This window comes from Neolamprologus multifasciatus, chromosome 4 (genome assembly GCF_963576455.1).
Source record: "Neolamprologus multifasciatus chromosome 4, fNeoMul1.2, whole genome shotgun sequence".
In the NCBI taxonomy this organism is placed as follows: Eukaryota; Metazoa; Chordata; class Actinopteri; order Cichliformes; family Cichlidae; genus Neolamprologus; species Neolamprologus multifasciatus.
In genome coordinates, this window is record NC_140442.1 from 2,581,090 (window position 1) to 2,605,386 (window position 24,297).

Below are 24,297 nucleotides of genomic sequence, written 5' to 3' on the forward strand. Positions count from 1 at the left end.
GGAGAAAGAGTTAGATTTTAAAAAATCCTTATAAATAAATTTCGTCATTATTAGAACAAAATACAAGATTTCAGGGGAGTCGGGATGTTTTTTTTTTCTTTTTTTCTTTTCCCCCTGAAAGGACAGCCGGGGGCGGGTGGGACGGGAGAGGGAAGGGAAGGCAAAGGTCATTATGTACAGAACACCAGGAATACAAAAGGGGACCGGTCAACTCACATACTAGAAGGCTGGGGGCGGGGCATGGGATGGTAGTAGTGGGGCGGGTGTGCTGGAGGCGGGGACAGGGCAGGGGACTCTCAGAGGGGACATCCTGCTAGTGTCACAGCTCAAGCAGTTGTGCTCAGGAAGATCAGGACCAGTTCGTTATACTAAAGGCATCTGAAGGAAGGGAGGAAGGAAGGAAGGAAAGAAGGGAGGGTCACTTCAACCCCACCCCCACACACACACCCACCCCCGCTCCATCCCACTGTTAAGGCGCAGGCTGGAGTTTTAGACACAACAAATGGATGCAGATGTAAACTTGGAAGTTCAGACTTTGCACCAGCGGACAGAGACAAACAGCCACAGTTAAAACGACCCCAAAAAAACCAAAAACATGAAACAAAAAAGTCCCTAAAAATTTTCATGTATCCTATAATCCAGACTTGACCACTGGAGAAAGAGACATTACAAACATCTAACTACTCAGATTACATCATTTAAAATGTAGTAGATACTTTTCATATTGACACGGATCAAAAGACTTTTTTTGTTGTTTTTTTTTAACTGTTCGAGCACAGCTCCCGCGAGGCTTGGCGAGCACGTTTAAAGGAAGCTTTGTTCACAGGAGCTGTTCTCAGTCAGAAAATGTGACGAGATAACTTCATGCAATGAAAGCTACTAGGACAGAATTCTACCCGTAAGCAGGATGAGCTCTATTCTTTACACGTACCAGCAAAAAGTTATAAAGGACAACATTTTCTCTCTCACTCCGTCTGTTTTTTTCTTTTCAAGATAATTCAAAAGTTGGCCAAAAGTCATCTGTGAAGCTGTTTACACGCTCGAATGCTAAAGAGGAAGCGATGTACCCACGCTGTGTGAACACGTGTAGTGTCGTTGCTTTAATGGGCAGGAATGCAGGTGAAGATTACCTTGAAGCTGCAGCTCTAACGTGGTGTTCAGACCAAACATGAAACAGAGTTCACTTTGTGTGACTCTCATGAATGCGGTTGCTGGTTTTGGATCGTTTTGCAACCCCTAAATATTCACCCCAGCGACCGATGGGACGCCCGGTTCCAGATTTCCTCTGAAACTTTCTCCAAACTCTTCCTTTTCCTCCCCTCGTATCTCCCGGATGCTCAGTCAGGGGAAGCAGCTGATCGGCTTTAACAGCACAGCTTGAAGTGAATTTCTCGCTGAAACCCCGCGGCTGTTTATTTGCCTCTATTTTCGCCTCACCCGGTGCAAATCGGTTTGAATTCGCACCTTTTGCATAGACTGTGTGTATCAAAATTGGTCTGAACACGTCATTAGATTTAGCGATGGTTTAGTGACATTTGCTCATCATAGTCATGTAAGTTGTCCAGTGTGACGTAAAAACTCTGTTTTCATTCTTTGTAAAACTTTTTTTTTTGTTTTGTTTTGTTTTTTTTAGTACAAGGTAGAAAAAAAAGCGGGTCGGGTTAATTTCTAAATGGAGCCATCGCTCGGTTTTCCCAGCGGAGGGGCGCCGACGCCGTTTGCAGCACATGTAGCAGAGCAGCATCATGGAGTCGAGGCGTGTCTCTAGTCTAAGTTGCTAAAGTGTTTCTGAAATACATTGCTGGAATACTGAACGGTGACCACGTCGTTAGTTATTTGATATATCGCTCTAAAATACTGTGTACTTACATATCTATAAAAGAATACTGGCCCATATAAATCCTCATCAGAACGTCCCGCTGCCTAAACACTGGTGTGAGCGCCGGCCTCAAAAATCCAGCGGACTCTAAAGAGAATTGCACGAAATCCCGAACTACTCTTACTAAAACTACGACGACTACTGTGACTAATATTGTTCAGAGGAAAAACTAGAGAGACGGTTATACTGACTGTGACCCACTGTACTGTAAAAATTCAAGTTAGCAGTTAAGAACTGAAACCGTGGCAGCCTAATATATTACACGCGTCTGCATCGTCGCCCCGTAGAAATACTATATATTGACCTCTGACATCAAATGCAATAAAATGAGCAGAGGTGCAGTGTAGTATCGTGAGTGTGTGTCAGATGTGTCTGCAGATCTTCATTGTTGGCCAGAAACCGTTAAAATCCCAGCAGGGAGCCACGCTGTTGTCCTTGATTACCACGGAAACACACGCTATAGTTTGCTCTGACCTGAACCCACACACACACCTCTGCTGCCACAAATACTCACCAGAGCACCAAAGGTGGATTAATCAGCTGCTGGAAACAGTCCCTAAGTAATGCACTTCAGTTTGAGCAATGCTTACAAAAAGTATAGCGGCCAGCTGCTTCCTCGCTTTTAAAGGGGACTTATTTTAGCTTTATATCATATATGTGAGAGATTGCTGAAGCCTTCGTTTAATTAGGCGAACGTGTGTTGTTGTAATCCCTGTGAGCGTCGGATCTCCTTACACGGTCGTCTCGAGAATCTCCCCTCGCCTGAAGCTCTGGGAGCCAATCAGAACAAAAAGTAGAATTTTTAAGACTAAAGGCGCCAAAACGGCGTAACGAGCCAGGATACGATCGATGCGAATCACACATAATAGATTTTTCTTCACTATAAACCAAGAGACAGTCAAAGTGGAAGTGAGAAAAACAAGAAAAATCAGAAACAAAGTTACTTTTTTTTGTCTTGTGTTGAGATTTGCTGACGAAATTAAAATGCATAATAATACCAGTGTTATCCGTTTAGGTTTTATCAGCTAGGAGTCGACTAGAAGAAGTAGAGAAAAGTGCTGTCTACCCAGAATGTGCCTATCACACATGACATCAAGTGTTCTTGTTGCAGAATGCATAGATATTTCAGTGGACAAAATCCGAACGTCTGACCAAAACCTAAAGTTCGTTAAAAAACAAACGACAAACTGTGGCTCTTTATCGCTGCTGATCATGTAGTGACCATTTAGGTTTCCCCCCCCTTTTTCCTTTCAGAGAAGCTCTGCTTTCCACAAAGTTGCCATCGAAGTAAAACTCCAGCCTGCTCCTGCGTTGCTTCTGACCTACCGCCGGGCTGTCGTCCCGTAAGTAGGCCAGAGGAACCGCGTGACTCTCGGAAACAAACCTACAGGTATGAAGACGCTAAGCCTGCGTGTGATCGCTGCATGGGAGAACGAATGACCGACTTTACCCCAATTAGACTTCACGACAGTTAGTTGGCATGATATAGATACTCTGTAATATATGAGAAGCTGTCTACGGATGAACAGAGGTCGCGTGGGTAGGAGCCCTGATTTAGAACAAGTACTTTTCTTTTTTTTTAACCTGAAATAAGATGAAGTTAATCAAGAAGTGTGAGGTGAGATTTACTGTACAGGATATTAACAGTACACACTGTAGTTTTGTACAGGAAGTCAGGAGCTTAACCTAGTCTTACCCTCTTGTAACAACTCACTACTACCAAGTAGTGTACCCTGAACTCTCAAACAAAGTTGTGCTTCACCCGAACCCGCTCGCCTCTGATAAAGTTTCTCCTCAGGGCCAGCAGGTTGTTTCCAATACGCAATAAAACCGCCCGCCCACCAGGGTCAGCGCCAGAACAGCGGCTCGTAAACCGAGGCAGCTGCCGCAGGAAGCCGCGAGCCGGGCTTCATCGGCGAGGCTCGTTACGCTAGCGGGAGAGCGAGCTCTACCTCGGCGGCGATGAGCGATTAAAATCTGGGTCACGTCAATACACGTCCGGGCTCCGCCGTCATCGCCGAGTCCCGCTGTCTCCTGATCAAAGAGCGCTGAGACTGTGTGTTCGAATCATGCTTTGGTTCAAGTAAGAAAAGAAAAATCAATATTCATAAACTTTTTATCCCACTAAACCTCGCGCTAATTAGCAAGTGCTGGAGCGCCGGCGCGGGGCCGGAATTAGCGCGCAGATGTGGTTCTTTTTGTGAAGTGTCTGAAAGTGGGATGTGGTGTTTTGCTCAGAGTGGGGCACAAAAAAAGAGGGAAAAAAGCAGTTTGGGGAGTGTGTGTGTGTGTGTGTGTGATCCTGCCTGTGTTGTTAACCTGTGTGTGTTTGTGCACAGTATACATTAGCTTGTGTGGTAAACGTGGGATTCGGGGGCGATGTCGGGGGAGATCAGTTCACACTATCACCGTCACACTTTCAATCATATAACACATGATCACATGTTACAGTAAATATCAGGGACATATTTAGTGGGAGGGGTCTGATATCTATGTTGGGGGCCAGAGGCTTTCCTGCCCACCCCCTCTATTCCCTGACATCACCACAGCCCATATAATAGATATGTATATATATTTATATACAGAAAAAGAATACATACTTATTGGACACCCTAGACATTAAAGTACATTCAAAAACTGAACCAACATTCTTGATTTAACACGTTTACAGTGATTTTTCCTGATATAAAGAATTAAGGTTTCGCTTCCACCAAATTAAACTTTTTTTTTTCCTGTTTAAAACTTTCAGTGCTGCAAAAAAATACAAAAAACACACAAATAAATATTCTCAGAATACACGGACAAAGAAAAGTTGACATATTTCAGCCCTAGTTCCTCGATTACCGTTGGATGGGCACTACTGTATTTCTATATGTTTTATCTAGCGACATAAGTCTATATGCCTCAGGCTTGTGTTTTGGTTATGCACCTGCTGATGTAGTACGATGGGATTATTCGATTATAATTCAATTTGTTACATGGACGTCGATGAGTTATTCTCGTCAGGTGGAAACGTGCATCCTTGGTAGTCGTACGCACCTTGTCGTCGCGTTGGTCTGACAGTTCGTCCGTCGGTGCGGAGTGACGCAAAGGCTTGGGCTCGGAGTCTGGCAGGTGAGTAAAGTCGGCGACTTCCGCGCCGTGTTCTCTAACTAGTCCTTAGTCAGTGACCTCTGCTGGGGCGTGGAGAGGGGCAGACGGGGAGGCTCGGCTTTACACCGTCTCACCGTCCCGCCGTGGCTCACCCCCCCCACTCCCCAACGCTGTAAACCAGTGATGCTGCCCATTGGGGAGGGCGGGGATGCCCAATGGTGCTGCCGGGAGGAAGTGACATCACAACAGTATCCACGGGGGACGCTGCTAACGCTAGGCGCTGCAGGCCAGTGACACCGCAACAAGGAGGAAAGAGCGTCATCACCGGCCCGAGAAGGAAGGAAGGAAGGAAGGAGTTTTGGGGAGGTTGGAAGGAAGAAGGCGGAGCAGTGAGACCAGGAGGTTGACCTTTGACTCCACCCACAGGAAGTACAGCATAGAAAGTGCTTCTGCCTGGATGCCGAGCTCTCCCTGCCACCTTTTCTGTTTTGTTTTTGTTTTGTAACTTTTTTTTTTTTTCTTCAAACACGACCTCGGCGACAGAGCAGTGTGCCACAGAGAGAGGAGGGGGGGCGGGGCTCCTCCCTCCTCCTTCCTGCATACCACAGAATCAGCATCAAGGGCCAACTGTTCATCTCCCTTACCAAAAAACATAAAAACAGATTTGTACATATATACTGCTTTATACACACTTTTTTTTTTTTACCATTGTAAATCACAAAAGTATAGAAAAATAAAATGTTTTATAATAACGGGACACTTTTCATTCTCTCTCTGTCTTTTTCTACCCGGCAAAAAGGTGGTCCCTGGTGGAAACTGGCTCACTCCGTCTGTCAAGTTTGTGGCTGGTTTGACACCACTGCCGCGGCGCCACTTTGTACGCCTCCCGTCTTTCCTCGCCAGCCTCAGTAGAGGGACTCCTCCTTGTCTTCTTCTTCTTTTGTTATTTTCTTAAAGCTAGTTCTCCTCTCTTCGTTGTTTTCATCTGTGATGTCCATCAATACTGAGTACAGCTCTTCATTTTGTATTTACTAGAAACAGGGGAGAGAAGCGGGGAGACTGGTGAATATGCAGGAAGTTATGTTTCTGATAGACATGCATAATGAGAGTCAGTGTGCAGCAGCTCGGTGCAACTTTGTGCCTCCCTGAGTACGTTTTTTGGGGGCGAGGATCGTGTCGCCGACAGCATAGTTCTCTGAGAGAAACCAACACTGGTAAACATATGGAGCAACGTATGGAGTAAACAACCCGCGCTCGCTTTAAAGCAAATACCGCCCCATCGGTGCAATGTACACTAAAAAAGTTCAGAAGTTGAGGCGTCGAAACCGCCAACAGGAGCCGCGGCGTCTACAACTCAACTGCGAAAAAGTTTGGGAGCTCGGCGTCATTCGCGTTTCATCGCGCTCTTGTAACGCGGCATAAAAGAAGCGGGAGTAGAGGTCTCACGCCTGCCAACACCAGAGCTACTGCTCTCCCCAGGATACAGATCAGAGCGAGCTGTAATCGCGAGTGGAGATCGGCAGTTTGGCAGCACAAAGTGAAAAGTCTCAGCGTGTAATGGGGCCGGATGGCAGCTGGGGAGAGAGGGGTGGAGGGGGTGTGGGCGAGGCGAGCGTCCCGGGACCCTCGTCGTGACAGACGCTTCCTAATTCACAGTGATCTTCAGCAGCTCTAAGCTTCTGATGAAAAAATAAATAAATGAAAGAAGATGAGGCTTTAATTTCAGAATGGCTTTGTAGTGCATCGCCCCGCCCAGTCCCCCCGCCATCTCCTAACCAGCAGAGACAAACAGTCAAACAAGTGGCGTGCTCAATCAGCCTCCACCCTGCATGCGCCCCCGCCCCAATCTAGCTCTTCCCAGAGAGGAACTGGCCCAAGCTTTTCCTCTCCTCTATATATTCTATACCTCGGCTTTACCGAGCGCTCGCTGGGGACCCGCCATACAAAAATATCCACATGCGGTCTTACGGCTCAGCGGGGAGGGAGCACAATAGCGCTGCAGCTACATATAGGCCTCGCTGTCAGGCAGCCTGGAACTGGAAGGACTGCAGACACAAATATATTAATCACCCACGGATGTGAAGGATTCAGGGGAGGGGATGGTTCGGGCGTGAGAGCCTGTGCTGCTTTCACTCAGAGTTTGTGAAGTCTGCTTAACAGTGTGCGTGTTAGCTTTGAGCCCTGCGGACAGTTTGGGGTTTATTTCCTCAAGTTTTAATCTGTTTGTGCTGCCACCGTGCAGCGAAGGGGAGCGGACGCTAGTTTGGGTGTTGCTGGAATGTTACACGGACGAAACAGTCGCGGGATCATCGTTAAGACAAAGGCGGAGTAGGTGAAGATCTTTAAACACTGTCACCACTACAGAAAATCATCTTTGAGCTCTGAAACCCGCCCTTCGAAATCCGAGGTGTGTAATCACAGCTCAGAGGGGTTTGAAGCTTATTTATGCTGCTCGTCACTAACAGAAGTGAGGCTCTTATCCAAGTCAACACCTTCAGCTGCACGCAACCGCCTCCACGGCGTCATCAGGTAGCTAACCGACAGCGTCCATCCGTCGCGTTCTCCCCTCACAGTTTCTCCCTAACAGCATGAAGGTCCTCAAAAACACCAAAGACTCGTCTGAGGTTAGAGGAGACCTGCCGAAACCAGCTGTGTGGTGCAGCTTCTGAAGCTAATTTTGGCGGACTGTCATAAGCAAACAAGTTGATGCAACGAGTCTGCAACCAACCTGATTGGCTCCCACGCAACCCTTTTCATCAGTTACCTCAGCGGTCCCCATCCTTTTTTGTGCCACGGACCGGCCTTTAAGGTGCGGCGAATAAATACAACAATATAATAATAAACGTGACTTCACTGTGTAATTATGTAACTTTATTAGCAGCGTCCAGCTAAAATGCGCCATGCATCCTCCTCTCTGCCCCTTAATGATCTGGTCGTTATGGTAACGCCTAAAAATCCTTTCAAAATAAGACGCACAACTACAACATGGGAAACGACCCAGAGAAACAGAGTTGACACTAAAAACTCTAAAAACCATAAACTTCACACCCGAGCCTCAACTCTCAGGGATTGGGGACCGCTGAGTCACCTGACCAAAACAACCAATCACAACAGCTGATTCAGTCTAGCACCAACCTTTCAGTTTGTGGTGTTCATGGCCTTTAATTTTTGAGTTTATTGTGTTATTACAGCTTCAATGTATTCATTTATTTTCCACGATTTATTATTAACCTTGTGCTCTAAGTTACCCATTTCCTGTTTGGATCATTTGAGCGTGATCAGATCAGTCTGTCAACCAACACAACTTATAATGACAGGAATACACGATAGTGGACGAGCAGTTACCTCAACTTAAATTATTAATAGTCTCATTTTTTTAATCTTTTGTGTCCCGCTGTTTGATTTTGTGCCACAAAGGAGCAAAACGGCAACTTTAAAAAAATAACAAGTGTAAAAGTGCTACATGTAGCAATAAGTTGGGCTTATTCGACGCTTAAATCTCAATGAAGCGAAGAAGAAAAGATCTGTACTATTTTTGTTAACTGACTTTAGTTGGTAGGAAATTTAGACTGTGGTGAGAAAGTCTTAGATTGACAACAGCAACAACAACATCCATGTGTGAAGGCAGACATGATGATCATATAACTGCTTTATTCTGACACTCAGAAAACAATCAGAGGTTACTTATATATATGTCACATATTGACAACAAAAGAATTCATGAATAAAGAAAAGGCTCATAATAGTATACTTTTAGCTATGAAATTAACCCAAAAGAAAATTACTTTACACCTTTCAGACAATATATTTTCATTATAAAGAGAACATAGAATTCAAGAACAAGTTCAGCTGAATTGAAAATACACAGATGACCCCACTTCATATAGGAATACATATAAAACAGTTACTCAGAGAATTGTGATATAGTGTGTGTGTGTGTGTATGTGTGTATGTATATACATTTAAATGTATTTACAAGTACAGTAACTTTTTTGCTTGGTTTTCTTTTGTACAAATATTTTAGGTGGATTAATAAATTCACCTGCCAGCTTATCAGGGCTTAGTGAATACCTATAAATATAAACGATGGATGAAGAGTATTTTCAGCTGATATGTAAACATATATACTACTATTAATAAGTACCAACACATATTTGGATCAATTAGAGGTCTAGTTGCATATTAAGCTGGTTGTGGAATACAACTAAAGCAAACAAACCCAAAAATATTAAAGTGTTTGTATAATAAATTCACATTTAAGTTACCTTTGACTTACATAAGCATAATAAAAACGGCTCAGACCTCTACAATACTGACTGCCAGTTATTAATGTTATATCTTAACATTTAAGCCTTGATAAGCTGACACTGAAACGGTTAAACAATGCTTATTTTAACTTTTTCTGTAAACTGTTGACAAACCCGTGCAGACTGATAGGAGCAATTCCAGATGACAGCACTCAAAGTTGTCCCCGGAATAACGTGACGGAGGGAAAAAGTGGATGTGCATCCCCAAATAAATCTCCGTGTTCCCTTATTTGGACTGCACGTGCTCATGCTAATGCTTTGGCAAACCCTACATATATTATATTTTTACAAATGATTAAAATCACTGAAACAAAGTTCAACTTGCAGCGTAAATCTTGATTTTAGATGAATCTGTATCCAGTTTTATGTAGAATGTGATCATTAATTCGTCTCAAACTCGTGGCCCGAGGGCCACTTGGACACCCCTACTTATCAAGGCCGTATGTTAACATGAAGAAATATGTAATTTGATCCTTGAAGTTACTTTTTTGTTGGGAGGATTTGTTTGTTGTTGAGTGCAATGTTAAAAACATGATTTAATATGAAGGCAGCATTGGCAGAGAGTCACAAACTAATGTGGACACTTATATCTGAATTTTTATTTTAAGTGATAGCAGAAGTGCTGCCACGTGTGTGGCCAGAGAGGACCAATGTGTTTATTTGGTAGTTCAATGAGAGGCTTCAGTTATTTAGGAATGAGGGAAAAACTGTGTTCATGTTTGCAGTTTTGTCTTGTTATAAAGTATCTGAAATTAAAAGTTCTTGTTTCTTTTTGTACTACTTGGTCCTCCAATGAGATCCAGGTTATGTCCACACGTACCCGGGTATTTTTGAAAATGCAGATTTTTCTATGCGTTTGCACCTTTCGTCCACACGTAAACGGCGTTTTTGGTCACTGAAATTGGAGATTTTTAAAAACTCCGACCAGGGTGGATATTTTCTAAAACTCTGTTTTTGCGTTTACGTGTGGACGAGAAAAACGGAGAAAAAGGTGTGCGCCTTTTTTGACGTCACACTGTGCGCCACGTTATTGTTTCGGTGAAATGAATTTCTACAATACTGTTACTGTTAATTGTCTCTGCAGTGTTTAAATGCTTACATATACACACACAGTTACTGTCCCTCCACACATACGACTCGGTTCTGCTTCTATGCCCCAGCTTTGTTTACTTTTTCCCGCCGAGGCTTCTAGACTTCTGATTGGCCAACATTTCCACACGGTTAGGAATATATCGCCACCTGCTGCTTTGGCATGTTCCTAGCAGCGTTTTCCTTCATTTCTGCCTTTACGTGTGGACGGGATTATTTTTTAAAACGAAAACGGAAAATCTCCGTTTTCAAAAATACCCGTGTACGTGTGGACGTAGCCTTCTTAAAAATATATTGTTTATGTTTGTAAAGTCTGATCATTTATAGTAGTTTTGTAGCATAAAAGTAGTTCTTCCTCCCCACAGTTGATAACTTCTTCTTTTGTTTATGAGAGCATAGTCTGTGGTAGAGCTGTGATCTCCAAGTTGATTGGTTAATAATCTATGGTTTGGACAAATTTGAGGTAATTTCTACCTTAACACTGAATACCTTTTGACATTGTTCTGACAGTGATCAAGCTTCACTTCCAGCCAGTTTTCATGTACGATCACTGTCTGTCAAAGCATTAGCATGTGCACCCGCTCCGCTCAGGAAACTGGACGTCCAAACATCCTTCATGAGGTAAAATAAATGCTGGAGCATGATCAGATCGTCATTTTTTCATTGCCACTGAATCTTTTATGAGGTCAGAGCGTCTGTGTCGTCATGTTATTACAGGGACCGTCAGAGTGAAGTCATGCAAAACTGTTAGCTTACTGCAACCTACAGTGTTTTAGCGAACTGCCTTCACTCCCCCGTCTCTCTCCTCCCTCACACTCTCAAACATTCTAATGCATATATATGTATATATATATATATATATCACATAGGCACACACATTCAGCTCTAAAAAAGAAACAAATCGATTTCATTCCAGTCTAATAGTGGTCGCTAACTGAACGCCCACACGTGTACTCTGCTGCAGAGTTTATGTGAGAAACTCCTACAAATGTACAATCAGTTCTCCCGTTTGAAAATGGTAAAAATAATATTCAAAGTTCGTTCTATAAAAAACCCCAAACGGTGCGGCGCGTACGTACTAGCATACAAAAGGAAGAATAATGTTTGTTTACCTACGTAAAGACTTTTCTTTTACTTATGAGATAATGGGCGTTTTTTTCTTTTTTGGATATACAACATTACTCTATATCGTTTTAACATCTCGACTAAACATAACTAGCTGTATATGATACTTTTTTTTATAAATATATTACATCTCAGAAAGAAAAAAAGGAAAACAAATAAAGTGCAACAAACAGATATTTTTTTTAAGACCACAACACTTTGAGTGTGAGTACATAGAAATTAAATATTATTGGCAAAAGCTTTCAGTTGCATTTCCGTAGCTGCGCTTAAATCTCGACAGCTAACAGCGGCTACACAGAGTTTCTTTTAAATCCACCTCACGCAGCACAAAGTTGTAATAGAAGCCAATGCAATGACCGCATGTCGACGGAGAGGCGAGTAAGTCTGCACTCTACACACATTTACATTGTGTCTTCTAACTCCTGGGTGCTCTCATATATAATATCTTCCTGGACTTGTGTGTGTATACAGTGTAAAACGTGTTATACAGTATATGTCTTAATATATATATAATACAGTAGTTTTAGTAAAGAACAACAGTACAGTCTTTATTTTATCATCATGGGGTCTCTGCTTAAAGAAAAAACTGAAAAATTAGCTCTTCCGAAACCTGCTGGTTGTGTTAGAAAGGAAACTGTCCTGCCGGCTGAGACGTGAGTAGCACTGTATTCTAGTTTGTGAGTTTCAGTTAGCTCATCCTGAGGTAAAACATTTTGTGCAATGCTTAAAAAAGAGAGCGGTGACTTGTAGAAGAACAGCCCTCTGTCAGGGTTAACCCACCTCAGTGCTGTGTCATTCCCGTGTGTGTGTGACGGATGTGTGGGGTTAGCGTAAACCTTGTGTACAGATCACCCCCCCCCCCCCCCCCGTGTTGTATTAGTGAGAATATGCAACCGTGTCTTCTGCAAACTCGCTTCACATGCGACTATTCTGCATTTAACAATGGCGTTTTGGGGAAACGTACACTGCAGACACACAGAAACCGCTGCACAATGTTATGCTAATTCTTGATTAACCGATTTACCCATTTAGTCAGTGAAGTGTGAAGAAGAAATTGTTCGCGGGGCTTATCGTGACTTCCCAGAGCTGAAAGCGATGGCTTCAAATTGTCTAGTTTGCTCAACCAAAAAAGCCAAAACAAAAGATGCTCGGTTTACAATAAGACGCAGCAGCGCAGCCTCGCTTTTGAAAAGCTGGGAGCATTACTTTGTCTGTCAGTAGACTAATCAATTATTTGACTAATCCTGCACATCAGACATGTAATAAATTCCACTGCAGGTTTTTGGCTCATATGACAAACATGATATTTAAACATGAAATCTCTACATCGTGTTTCCAGCGCACGTACGATATCGTTATGGATTCCCTGCACTCGTGTTTCAAGTGTAATTAATTTACCCAAAACAAACAAAGTTCAAGATGAGCTTTTCTGACACTATAATAATTATTTATTTTTCTTTATTAACATCGTTACTTTAAGACTGAGGCCAAATATTTCAATTCATTTTCTTTCCGCGAAGCATGAACATTTATTCGTTTAACTTTCTGTGCACAAACGTGTTGCAGAGTGCCCTCTAGTGGACAAACCTGGTCACAGCGTGTTACTTTCATTGCTTTTCAGCTTTTAAATCCGACATTTGGCTGACGGTAAATCGGCTGGATTTTAATGCAAATTCTAGATTCCCATATTCCAGTGCCTGGTCCCTTTATTCTTTCGAGCAGGTGTTCCCAAACTTTGGAATTCTGAGGATTGCACAGTTTTTTGGCGCTGTGTCGTAGTGTTTTTTAATGACTTGTGTTAAAACCAGTGCAGGGTAGGGTTTGGTCTGCTTCGATGGCTACAACGACACAAACTGTGCGCCTCAGAAATGTGTTGATGCGACGCTAAAAACTAAGTACATTCATGAGCTGAGCTCCAACAACTTTGCAGATAAAGTTCTGCTCACGTGTCGACAGAAGAACTTTTCAGCCAATTCAGAACTTTTGTATAACGTCTCCTGCGGTTCTGGAGGGGGCGGTGTAAAGCAGAAGAACTAATTTTATCTCGCCTGGGAGAAAAAAAATCACTGGAACAGGATCTAATAAAAGACAACTATCCCTTAAAGTAATTTAAGGCGGCTTAAAGCACATGTTTCATGGTCCTATCAAATTTCTAAAAATACCAGTGAGCATGAGATAAGATGCGAACACAGGCCGCCGGTGGGAAATGCAAATGCTCATCCCCATATTTACATTCAGCTGTACTTATATGAATCGCTGCACATCAACACAGCCGGTGTCACATTTCCCCCAAAACACAGCAGCTAATGCAGAACAGTTGCATATGAATGCACGGCGCTTTGCAAGAGACCGGGCTGGCGTATGAGCGTTGTGAGTTCAAGACAGAAATCTGACCTTCATGACCCTTTACTCTGCATGCTGTCATACCACATAATACAGCTTGTAAGGCTCCACTGCAAGTGCACAACAGTAGGACACTCCAATGTTTGAGGAAAAAAAAAGAAAGCAATCAGAGCAGTGCTGTCTTTGAACTAAGAATTACCGAGGCATGCTCGTCAGCATTAAGACTGAGTTCTGTACTTCTGCGTGCTGGATGCAAAGATTCGATGATAAAAGATAAAAGAATTAAATGGGATGGATCAGTGTTCACCATCAACCTGATTTCTCTTTGTTGTGCGTACACACACACACATATATATGTATATAGGATAGAAATGCCCCAGTATATTCTTAGTCAGATGACAGCAGCTGCATATACACACCTCTGAGCATGCACCATGCGTGCTGCAGTAGGCTCACATTGGTTATGGTGACACAGCACCCATATACAGCAGTCAAGATAATGCACATGTGCATAAAACTTTCCAAAAGAAAACCAAAAGCACAAAATGAATACGAAACAAGAGCAGACCAATGATGACATCAAAAAGGTTGTTGTAGAAATATCTGCTTGCGAGTGTCAGGGGAGGGGCTCAGCATGTGGACCTGGAAGCTTTTAGTTAGATTTAACTCTCCGCCAAGGACTGGGTGTTCGCTCGTTTTGTGTTTGTCTTTGTATTTTATTTTTTTAAAGAGAGGATTTTTTTTTTCGTTTGTTTGTTGTGGGTAATGTCTCTGTCTTTTCTCGCTTTTTTCTTTCTTTTAGTAGGGAGTGAAGCGACTGTACCCTCCTCTGTATAGGCTAGCCTGCAACATCAAAGATGAAAAAGTACCAATCAGTATTCAGGTGACAGCTAGAGTCGGTTTCTCTTTCTCCACAAATTTCCTTCCTTTTAACTTATTGAGTTTTCATATCGGAATAAGTTTTTCGATACGTATAATCTCGACACAGATTGAGCGTTTGAGACACTGAAGCCAATAACGGGCTTTGGTGAATAAATTCCCTGATTGCATACAATCCGAGTGTGTGTTAGGAACGGGAGGTAAAGTGGATTGTTGGATTCGGAGCTTAACTGGTGCAATTCATACAGAGGAAATTGTTTATATGCATGTAGATAGAGCACTTTCTTGAACGGCGAATACATTTTGATTTCATTACGCTTAGAAATAAATTGAAAAACAGAGATTTTTTTGTCCTTTTACTTGAGGAAAACGATTCCTTTTACGGCCGTAACAATATCAGAGATTGGACTAGAGCAGAATAACTTCTGAGAGGTTTAATCACGGCTCCTTTTCAAGTCTGGCAGAGGTGTCTGCACCTTTCTGGAGGGCCAAACCACCACAGGATATTAGCCCTTAGATTTAGCACCATGCTCAAGATATCTAGGGCAGACACACATAGAGCATGCAAGTGGGCCTATGCATGCACACCTGCACATGCACGCACACACACGCAGTCCTTCTCATCTTTCGGTGGCTCTGCTGCAATTAGAAATTCAGGCAAACTCCAAAGGCTACCGAATGTCTTCAAAGGCTAATTTTGCCTAATTTCGCGGAGCCCTCTTGCTTGTACAAAACTTTCATCCGTACGAGAGGCTTCTGTAAGCTGGAAACGAGTAAAGAGAATTTCCAACCTCAACCTCAGAGGAACTAATTATTGTATAGCTTTTAAATGCAAAAATGACTCCTCGCTGCTGGAGAACCATTAATCAAATATGATTAAAGAATTAGGAACCAAACTGGTCTTTTCTCTTTAGCTTAGGAGTTTATTAGATGTTGGCCTCAGCACAGCCTGCATCCCAGTAGCCTCGCCATTTGTTCAGCGCCCCGTGAACCCACACACACACACACACGCACACAAACAAGCCTGCGTTAGCTCCCTGAGCTCCCAACACACACCACGTTAGATATTTTTTAGGGTCCAGATCCTGACTTCTACATTCGCTGAGAGGACGATTAAAGTGTCAGAGGAATGGAAGGAAATTTGGAGGGAAGAGAAGAAAGAATAAAAAACATTCAAGCACATTTTTTAATTAAGTAAATGAAGAGGAAAAAGAAATGTCTTAATTAATGAAAGCTTTTAGCTAGCAGCTGCACCGGGGAACTGTACGCTTCTTTTTTTAAAGTTGTTGAAAAATCGCATGCATGCTGTAATGATGAATTTGAGTCATTTCTCAAGCTGAGAACAGGCCACCGATCAAGCTTGTGGGCAGGAGAGGAGGGTGAGACAACTCCCTCCCTCAGTCTCGCTCTCTCTTTTATGTCCCACGGCACACTGCTGCATGCGTTTGATGGGCTTTAACTCTAGGTTTGGTCTGCGAGCCCGGCCCCGACCCCCTCCTCATCATCCTCCTCGCCGTCGTAAAACAAAACCAAAGAGGAACTCTGTTTCGTAAAAAATCCTCGTTTGTTTATCGTCACTTTTCATCTTTGATGTTACAGTAGCTGCAAAAGCTAGCTAAAAACAGACATTAACAGTTCGACCTCATCTTTTCGGGTTCGGTTTGACTGAATGGGGGGAGGGGGGAACAAAAAGAAGATGATCTGTCGCACTCGGGAGCAAGTTGAGCGATGTAGGATGAAAACAAAGCTGGGAAATGTATCTGTTGTGTAACATGTAAAGCTCGTGTTGAGAGAAAAGACTGCAGTGATCACTCATTCTCATGTCAGGAGGAACTTGTGTCAGATCAATAGTGCAGGAGGTGAGGTGGCGTAGCAGAAGTTTATTGCACTTAATATCTGAGCCAATTTCCACATGCCAGGGCTTCACAGTACTGCTCAGTACTGCCCACTAGGGTGTGCCAGATAGCATGACAAAAACCCGAATCGATTAATGAACAACACGTAAATAAAAACCAGCGACGAGTGAAGTCTCTGGTCTTTATTTTGCAGAGTGTGTGTGTGTGTGTGTGTTGTAGCCTGTGTCATGGAGGGTGCAGACAGGAACAGGCGGTGCTCTCATAGACTTACCATGGTCCCCACACTGTATGTGGCTGCAGGGCCAATCGTGTGGTGATAAGGGTCTGCTGTTGCATAGACTCTGCCATAGCTGCACAACAGGGGACAGAGAACGCGGTCATTGATCTATCATTGACGAGGAGAGAAGAACATTTATGCATGCTTGTTTAATGCTCAACCCCTCAAGTAAACCCTTTCAAGTCTCTAACGCAATCAATTATTTCCCTCCCCGGCCTCCTGGGCTTCCTGCTTTATACAAGGTGGTTCAAAAAGGGGAGTTCAAAGGTTGGTGAATTATACTTGTCTTTTCATTGTCATCTTGATTAGCTGGATAGAATAGGTAATGAGCGGAGGGAGGCAGAAGAAGAAGGATGCAGAGGAGAGTTGGTGCTGGAGGGCTCGCTCTCTCACCCTGCTCTTGTTTACCGAGGCTGCACACTGGGCTCACGCCCCTGTCTTTTCATTGTTGCTGGTTTGGAACTAATCCTTCCAATTTCCTTCTGAGACAGGACAAGATGTGTGCGCTTTATTTATTTATTTATTCGACTTCACATATTCCTCTATTTACTTTCCTTTTTTTTTTTTTTTTAGCTCTTGCTTGCAAATGAGGGTCTGCAAGGAGCAGATAAGGCACACCCAGCCAAGGACTGAGGGCACCAAATCAACCAGGAATTAAAAAAAAAGGAGTGGAGAGAGGAGGAAATTCTCCTAAAGGAGACAACAAGACGTACGACGTTTACGGCTTTCGTACGAGATGCGTTGAGTTATATAAGATCTATTTTGGCGCGGCCCGTTCGAGTCCGTCGGCACCCAAGGTCAGCGAGCGGGACGTGAAATCGGAAAGGCTGGCTCGGCTCTTTGGGGAGGAGGCCCGTGCTGTGAGATGGTCAGGGGAAGTCTCCGTGGTCCTCTTATCTTCAGTGAGCACTGAACCCCACAGGCCCTCTAAGGCTAATACATCTCCAAAATGACTCTCACCAGAGTGGCGCCGCTGACGAACAGCAGGTCAAACCACCCTGCGCAATGTCACCGACTGGAAGCTAGCAGGGTCTCTACAACGTGCCTGTGAAGGCCTCTTTGATTCATCAGCCTCGCCTGTACCAACTCTCTTTAGTTACTTAAAGGGCTTTGGTAATGCAGCCTGTGAGCGGTGTGGGCTTTTCGGATAATAAATGTTTCATATTTTGCAGGGTTTCACACGCCTTCCTCAATCCCGGCGACCTCTTTTTTTATGATTGGCTGACGGCTCCACGGTAAAGTCTGATAAGGTACGTCTGAGACAACACCGGCAAACCCTTATTGATCCAGTGGGCATGACCGCTTATTCAAAAGGAAACAAACAGACGAAGCAAAACAAACAACTTGGGGCGAATTATATTAAATCTCAGAGAAACGTATAGGCAAGAGAAACACGAATTAAATCACTCGCAGAGGAAAAAAAGCCGCTGTCCAATTTCTGCTCTCGCGGAGCGCGGCTGCTCATAATTCGAACCGCGGCGAGGCCTGATAAATCTTACATTATCGATATGATCTTCAGGCTCTCAGGCAGGGTGTACGTTATCACAAGTGACATGCTCAATCCTTCCCAGATTAGATTCCCAAACCGGCCCACATCCCGGCTGACAACGGCTTTCGGGGCCGAAATGAATCAGCGACGCCTCCTCGAACAGAGCACACCTGAACCAGAGTGACATCACTCAGAAGTGATAGAGTTCCCGCTGGTCCATCTCTGCCTCTCTCCGTCTCCCCACCTCCCCTCCGCAGACCCGAGGCCATTAATAAATACCGCAGTGATATACCCACTCTCCCCTCACAAGCGGGGAGTCACGACATATATCACTGCTTTTCTCATCGAGTCCAACAAGGTTAGTCTTTTTTTCTAACGTGTGTGCTCTTTAGCTCCCAGCTAAAAAGAATATAGCGGTTTGCCTAATAGATAAGATAACTCGAGAGGAAGAAACCCAAAATAACCCTCCACAGAATATTGTAAAATGCTGCCGGAGCAGCCCCCATTCATCACAGGCGCTCTCCTACCATCACGTCTCCTGTAGATATGATCATTTTTGGTGGGAAAACACTAATTATTTAAAGCTGAAGCCCACCCTTTGCTACTCCGACACAGCGATGGCTGCATTTATGAGATTTATGAGGACATATTTAGAGGCGCACTCCTTTTTCCTTCTCCCAGTAATTTCCCCTGTTTCACAGCCTGTGGGATCAACTTGTTGCTTTAAATCAAAAGTTCTCGGGAGCCGAGTCGGACACATCGGAAACATGTCCGTTTTTTTAAATTCAGCATTTTCTCAACAGCTGCTTGTGGAGAGAAAAGAAGCCTGTGAATGCTCTGCAATGCATTTCTGTTTCTTTAAGCACTTGAGAAGTGAATGCTAACGATGGCTGAAGTCAGCCTTGTCTTATGGAATTATGGGAAACACGCAAAACAGCCTCAATATTCCCAGTTACAGCCAATAGACTATGTGCACGTTAGCATATGCTATTTCCGGTGTCCTATTCACGCCCTGTTTACGGTCCAAAACAAGTTAAGCAAATAAATAAATAAAGCGGCGATTTACATTTCTATAGATGTCTCGGGCATTTATCCAATATATCTGTAAATAATGTTCATCGACTTGTCCATATTTTTCCCCGCGCCTCAGAGCAAAAGAGAAAATGGATTCAAATGTTATATTTCTCAGCTGTCCCTCGTTTATCGTGGTATGTTCTAAAAATAACCAGCGATAGGTGAAATCAAGTAGCCAATTTTATTTTTTGATGGTGCAAAACGTTTCGTGGACATCGTGGACATACAGCACTGCACTTCAGAGTCACACTGCTAGCATGATGCAGCGATTCTGTACTGCACGGAGGAGATCGTCTGCAGTGATCAGGAAAAACAATAAGCACGCAAACTTGCACTGAAAATCTGCGAAACAGCGAGGTGAAAGGTGAACCGCGTTATAGCGAGGGACCGCTGTAATTTTGAAGGTAAGTCACAACACACCCTTCGTAAATACTAATGTATAGAAACCGTTACCAGCAATCATTCCTTTTTGTGTGGCTTTTTTCACGGTTTGTTAACACGCTGTGTAGGTGTGTACTCGACGAGCTGATATCCACATAATGGGGGAAACATCTGGTTTGACTATTCTTCACCTGTAGTTTGAATGCTGAACATTTGCCTGTTTAAATCATGAGACCAGTCACTATAGAGAGATGTGCTTCTGAATGTGGACGATGTGTCTTCTGCTGCAGTTCTGCTTGTGTTGAGTGATGTAAACAACTGATCGATCTAAACTCTTTAAACGTCAAAATTGATCATTAGATTTTGCTCTTTGTAACTTAACGCCATCTTTCCAGGTTTGGACATGATTTTGGAGGATATCTTGACCGCAAAGTAAAGCTACCGTAAATGTACAACCCTACATCCGGTCTCAAACCAGGAAGTTAGCATTTTCTCGTGCACAGGGTCTATTAATTAATGACTTTATGGAGATTTTTGTCTTTAAAACCCCTCAAATTACATACAAGAGAATCAGTCTGAGACAATCTGAGAGCCTCACCTGTCACTGTAAGCAGCGGTGGTGGTGGGTTGGGCAAATCTGTATGCTGCATAGCCACCCTGTAAAAGAACAAAAAAAATACCACCATATTTAATCAGTGATTACCTGTGCAGACAAAGGTTAGCTCTCAAAGACACAAGAAAACAACCACTCGCGCACACACAGCCTCAAATTGCCTTAATGGTTAAATGTCACCACGCAGTAGTTTGCTCGTCTGCTCACGCTCCCCGACTGCAGCCTCCCCGTGAGACACCAGAGGGTGCTGTTTGATATATGGTGTGTTAGGCAGGTGGTGGCAACGAGAATGAATGATGTTCTGAGAGGCGGCGCGTTTAGGGGGAGCAAGTCATTGTCGCACCGGAGGCTCATCCGAAGCGCAGCAACGGAGGCGACGTGAGCCAAATCCCCACATTCAGCCCATTTTTAGATTGAGGGCGCGCCGCTGCTCCGTAATTGAAGATCTCCCCCCTTTTTTTCCCTTATACATGACCCCCCCGGCTCACAAAAGAAGTAAGAAGGCAGAAGACGGTCGGACCATTGGGGAGTCAGGACCGCTGTATTCATTTGCCAGAATGGGGAAGGAATTAAAGACCTCATTGTGGAGTGCTGCTATTACTCTCTTTGAAAAATGAAGCTGTTCTCCCACTGTTTTTCTATTAGTGCCAGTGGAGTGTGTGCCCATCTGTGTCCATACGGTGGATAGGTGGCTTTTAATAATGCATGTTTTCATTTATTTTTAAACTCAAGGGGGGGTTGTCCGATGCAGAGCGACATCGCGAAGTAACGGTGAGTCGGCCGAGGACGCGGGCGCAAGTGAAATCGGGGCCACGGCGATCGAATTCCGCTCCTTGATGTTTACCGAGGGGACAGGAAGTCACAGCGATTGAAGCGGATGACTTCCTGTGGGACGGTCATGCCTTGGGAATGTGTTGATTACAGCAACAGCCTGAACAAACACGGGACAATAAATCACTCTCCCACATTGTCAAATCCTGCACGCGGCCGCGCAGCACATTTTTTATTTTGTCATGGGGAATATGTGGGTGTGCATTCATGTATATGCGTGTCTATGCGTGCATATGCATTAGCGCATGCCACGTATGTGCATTTATATGTGCATGCATTCGTTTCCCCCCCTTCTGCTAATACATTAGCAGAAGCCTTGACAGAACAGCTGGCTGCTTTTGACAGCACGCCAGTGTCCACTGAATGATTGTATAGGACACTGAGGGCTGTGGGACGGCTCCCTCTTGGTCACTCGAGACCTTCACATACTCTCAGCCAGTCTGAAGCAATGCAGTGGCCATTGCCAAAACTAATGGCAGTAAAGCACCAGGGGCCGGCCTGACGGTTTGAGTGATGGACCGACCTGGCCGGGCCTCGGTCAGGGGACATAGCTGTGTAGGACTTAGCTGGAGGTGGCTAAATGAGCGTGAGAGACAAACAACATCGCTCAGAGCGCAGCCCGGGTTTCTTCCACAGTGGTGGGTGTCCCTACAACAAAAGCCGGTGAAATACGGCCCTATCGTGCGGGCTGGTGTGTAAGTCATAGATCACTTGGGTTTAGCATTTCATTCCCAGACACCGGTCTTTGTCAGGGTGAAAGTGAGAAGGAACTGTCATTGCTGCTGCTGCACAGACAGTCATCTCACTGCGGTGGAAAAAAAAAAATCAAAGGGACAAATTACATTCCTCGCAAACGTTTGGACTCGTGTCAAAGTGGGGCAGCGTGGTAATTTCAGCATTATCTCCACAGAGTCCACGCTCTTCTCTGTCAAGGGCGAGGTGCAGCAGGGCCGGCCCCCGATGTGACCCTGCCTGCACGGACAGCTCCAGAGGGACAGTTAATCCCTTTATCTGCAGCTTCTCTTATCTCCCACTTGCTGATGGCTGGGAGGAACCGGCTCCACTCAGGCCTGCGCAGACCCCCTGGGGCAAGCAGGGGATATCCCAGCCAAACCCTCGGAGTGAATGCAAAAACGCCAGAGAGGTAACAAGAAGAAAGAAAGCTGGCGGGGCGGCGGGGGGGACTTAAAAACCTCCAGACAAATCTAAAGGAATAAATGACCTAACTTGACACGGGACACTGAGTCAGGGTCTGCCTCTTTGCCAAAGTCTGAGATCATAGGAAGAAAAGAGGGAGAGGAGGGAGGAGCTGAGGGGGTTTTAAATTTTGTTGTTGAGTTTCTTGGCACAGTAGACAGAGGCCTAATCGACGCCGGCTTGGCAGCGAGGCTGGGGGCTGAGGAGATCACGTTTTTGTCTCCAGGGCTGGGCTTCTTGTCTGTTTTACTTCTGTTTCATCTAGAAGAAAAGTCAACTGTACTTACATAGATCTCTGCGCCGTAGAAGCCATCTTGGTACACCACCCTGTGAACGTGCGAAACAGGAAAGCACGGTTAGTTGATTTGGACTGCATCCGACCCCACCGACTCTCAGCCTTTGCCAATTTTCCTATTTTGACCATTTGCAGGTCTGTCGGGTCAGCTCTTAGCAGCTTTAGCTCGCTGTACCACAAATAATGAATGACACAAACTGAAAGGTGTAACAGTTTCACATCCCTGTCCAATTTTCTGCTCCGGTAAAATTGTTTGTCTTTCCAGTTGCTGCAGTTGCTATCAGGAGGGCTGGCGGTGGAGAGGTAGGACAAAAGGAGGCAGTGAAGGAGCTGCGTCACATGACTTGGCTATATAAATCAACCGGCTGCCATCGGCGGCAAAGGGGTCCCCGAGTGGGAAGGAGGCGAATGGGGATGTGGGATTTCCAGTCTCAGCTGCGAGTCCCACCGCACTAAGACAGATCCAGATCTAATCACAGATAGACAGCTATGGCGGGGCAGCGGCCAGCCTCCGTCAGACCTCTCCCACGGCCACACAGACCAGCGCTGATAAGAGACGAGTGCGAGGCAGGCCTGCATAAAGCCAGGAGATCAGCACGGGCCCCCGGTCACAGTCCAGTGAGATCTGACTGGTAATACACTATCGCAGCTCTCACCTTGACTTTGTCAGTTACTCCTTTGTCAACACGCGCTGTGCAAATGTAAGGACGGGCAGGGTTCGGTTATGTTTATCCGCAGATACCAAAGTTCTCTTCAGACATGTGCGCAGATAAAAAAAATGTAAAATTACAGCAGCAATGCTGCCTGGCTATGTTAGACAAGCGGGTTTCCTGCAGGAGGGCACGGTCTTGAGACGCAACAGAAAGATTTCTTTTAAATTATGAGTAGAAAAGCAAAGTTTGGGCATAAATTCAATCGCAGCATGAACTGCTGCAGCGTGTGCACTGTCGGAGCAGTCTTGGGTACAGTTTCATTCATACTGCAGCGTGAAATCTAACCAAACGACAGCAGACTACACAGTATCAGCCCAGTTTGCATCAGGAGAAACAGTCCACAACACATTTTGTCTTGATGTCTGAAAGAGTGTAAAAAGCTAAAACTCTCAGCTATGAAAAGACAAAACTTATCGTACCAGACAAAAACATCGTGCAACCCGAACCGGGCCTCGGAGGGTCAGTACTCACGCTCCGTAAGCTGGGATTGGTGGTGGAGGTGGAGCTGTGCGGAATGTGTTGTACACAGCCCGTCCCCGTCCCCGCAAGTGGGCACCCCTATAGGCCACCGTAGCTCCTGTGGCAGGGTAGGGAAATCCTGTTACTATGGAGCAAAAACACACACGAGAAGAAGAGAAAATGACTTTCAGAGAACATCCTCGACTTGGCATTGCTTACCTTATGACAGAATACATTAGAGAGAGACGTGTGGCACTGCTTTCCCTATGACAGAATGCATTATAGGGAAGACAAGGAAACAATAGATTTAATCTTTTCTAGGTGCGCCTCATCGAGCACTCTCCCCTTTCCCAGCTCGCTGCTTTGTGCCGTACTCAGCAAGGATCCACATTTGCTG

The 24,297-nt window shown here is 44.6% G+C and overlaps 1 protein-coding gene across 5 annotated transcripts in view; it reads right to left on the bottom strand.

Annotated features, from left to right (window-relative positions):
- Positions 1-254: 254 nt before the first annotated feature.
- LOC146519468 (RNA binding protein fox-1 homolog 3-like) overlaps positions 255-24,297 on the bottom strand; it is a 358,350-nt gene continuing 334,307 nt past the window's right edge. For 4 of the 5 annotated variants that reach the window (XM_085158198.1, XM_085158196.1, XM_085158200.1 and 1 more), the window contains 5 exons: positions 23,913-24,045; positions 22,721-22,760; positions 20,391-20,449; positions 16,843-16,921; positions 13,116-14,679 (listed from right to left, as the gene is read on the bottom strand). In XM_085158198.1, the coding sequence (XP_085014324.1) occupies positions 14,635-14,679; positions 16,843-16,921; positions 20,391-20,449; positions 22,721-22,760; positions 23,913-24,045 (356 nt within the window). In that variant the 3' untranslated portion in view covers positions 13,116-14,634. Of the gene's footprint in view, positions 6,004-13,115; positions 14,680-16,842; positions 16,922-20,390; positions 20,450-22,720; positions 22,761-23,912; positions 24,046-24,297 lie in introns of those variants that run through there. The other variant, XM_085158197.1, reaches the window with a different exon arrangement.